At 34.5% G+C, this 2,300-nt stretch overlaps 1 protein-coding gene across 3 annotated transcripts in view; it reads left to right on the forward strand.

Moving 5' to 3' along the window:
• LOC105448428 (synaptotagmin-5) overlaps positions 1 to 850 on the forward strand; it is a 23,368-nt gene extending 22,518 nt beyond the window's left edge. For all 3 annotated transcript variants that reach the window (XM_011686956.1, XM_011686955.1, XM_011686957.1), the window contains 2 exons: positions 186 to 353; positions 464 to 850. In XM_011686956.1, coding sequence (XP_011685258.1) covers positions 186 to 353; positions 464 to 637 — 342 coding nt within the window. In that variant the 3' untranslated portion in view covers positions 638 to 850. The remainder of the gene's footprint in view (positions 1 to 185; positions 354 to 463) is intronic.
• Positions 851 to 2,300: the final 1,450 nt, after the last annotated feature.

The following is a 2,300-nucleotide window of genomic DNA, read 5'->3' on the forward strand; positions in this document are numbered from 1 at the left end:
CTGTAAAATGCTTTTTTGATCATTTCGATACGATCATTTTTGACGAAGTTACACTCTCTTGAATTTTGCCTATTTTTGGAGGCTAGAACAGGTGATCCTTTAATTTTTTGGACCAGTGTATTTATATACATATAATGATTTAATGATTATCTCATAGTAAGCATTTTGAATGATATATGATGCAGGATAAGGAGACATTGGATCCATTCGCGAAAGTTAGTCTCCTCTGTGGAGAAAGAAGAGTAAAGAAGAAGAAAAAAACAGCTGTTAGGAGGGCAACGATGAATCCCGTTTGGAACGAAGCAATGTCGTTTAATATACCTGCCTCATTACTTGCATCGTCGGCTATAGAGGTATCATATAACAGTCGCTATATATGATATTTTAAAGATATTGCACAACCAGCAGACGTAGGTCAAACGATACAAAAATAATTAATTATAATTAATTACGTGTGTGTAAGATATGCGTGCTGGACTCGAGCAGCGAACTGATCGGTGGAAACGCCATCGTCGGATCCTGCATTATTGGACCGGCCACAGGTGCGGACAGCGGTAACAGTCAAGGACGAGAGCACTGGCTTCAAATGACGCAGTCTCCGAGGAAGCAAATTGCTGAGTGGCACACGTTACACTAGTTCGATCGTCATTACGATCTAGCCATTTGATTGCCCGAATAATTCGCGCGTCCTTGATCGAAGGAAATACAATCTGTCGTCATGTTACGTCATAACAAACAGTCGAGTAACCATATACATATACAAAACGTATAGCGATATTATATGTAAAATGGCAAAAAATGACATGCATTTCCCGTCTCAACAAAAAAAAAAAAAAAAAAAAGAAAAAATTCAACGACTCATTAAAAAACCGTTCTTCTGCACTTTTATATAGATATATTGATGAACGTTAAAGATTAACATTTCGCCTCGAATGTCGATACTCGAGGAAAAGAAAGTAAGAAAGAGAAATAATAATGGTAAATATTCTCTATATATCCCTAATAAGCACTAACCAAGCACTATATGCACTTGTATTTTTGTTTATTGCACAACACTCTGCGCTATACGCGTGATCCAACTGTTTCTTAATTTTGGATACCTGAACCAATTTAGACGTATTTTTAAAATACTGCGTTAATACAGACTCTCCGCGAAGTTACAATAAAGGAAAGGTGATCCAAGCTGTGAAGCAAAAGCAGAGACAGATCTCGCGTTTCGCTTTAACAGATCAATAATTAAACGTACAAACTAATATTTTAAGATAAGACACAACTCGAGAAGACAATTATCAAGTCCAAGTATGCTGATCAAATCCGTCGTCTTTACTAACAAAGGAACGGTCGAAACTATTCCTTATCGATTTTGACGGACTTTGGATATGTATGTCATACAGAGCAACAGAAAAATATTAAATGCGTGTTTTATCTTACTTTTTTACTTACTTATCTTAAAAATTATAATTTAGAAATTAAGAGAAGAAGAATTAAGGATTAAAATAACCCCTTGAAGTTAACGAATTTTTTTTCATTTTTAGGGAATATCTTCGAAATTATTCGAGATACATGAAAAAATTTTATACAAAAGTTTTATGGTTTTTTTATACTCTTTATAACGGTGTATTTTACTATTTTTTAAATTTACCCTTACCCCTAATCATTAATTTCAGCTCTTAAACCTTAGAGATAAACAAATGAGAAAAAAATACGTGTCTAACTTTCTTTTTGATGCTCTGCAACGTATGTATCCAAAGTTCATCTTGTTGATAAACAACAGTTCCAATCGTTTCCTTGGAAGAAGCTATCTTTCTCTCAGGTTTTCTCATATTTCTCTCATAATTATGCTTCTTCTTCCTCCTCTTTGAGAAAAAAAAGAATTACATACATTGGAAGCGTAAATCTGTCATTGTGTGAAAAATATGGCCTAGAGTATTTAAAATACACCGTGTTTATAGCTTACTGGCTGAACGAAAAGGCCTAATATCCCTGCGAACGAGCATGCTAATCGCGACAGCGTATTGATTGTCGTTATCGCTGTGTATTTTGTCGAGTGTATAATTCATATATGCTAAACAAATTGAAACATAATGTGTGTAAAGAAAGCAAACACAAAATGTTTTTCGCTTAGTATCAAACACTGATTAACACAACGGACAAATATTGATTTGTCACCGGCATTGATCTTTCTTAACGACGTCTCTACAAATAGTATATACACATACTTACTTTCTACTGAACCACGGGAAATTAAGTCTGATTTTTACACGAATCAAGTATTACAAACGCAAAAAGTATCCGACCAA

Source organism: Wasmannia auropunctata, unplaced genomic scaffold, assembly GCF_000956235.1.
Source record: "Wasmannia auropunctata unplaced genomic scaffold, wasmannia.A_1.0 LD336085.1, whole genome shotgun sequence".
Taxonomy (NCBI): domain Eukaryota; kingdom Metazoa; phylum Arthropoda; class Insecta; order Hymenoptera; family Formicidae; genus Wasmannia; species Wasmannia auropunctata.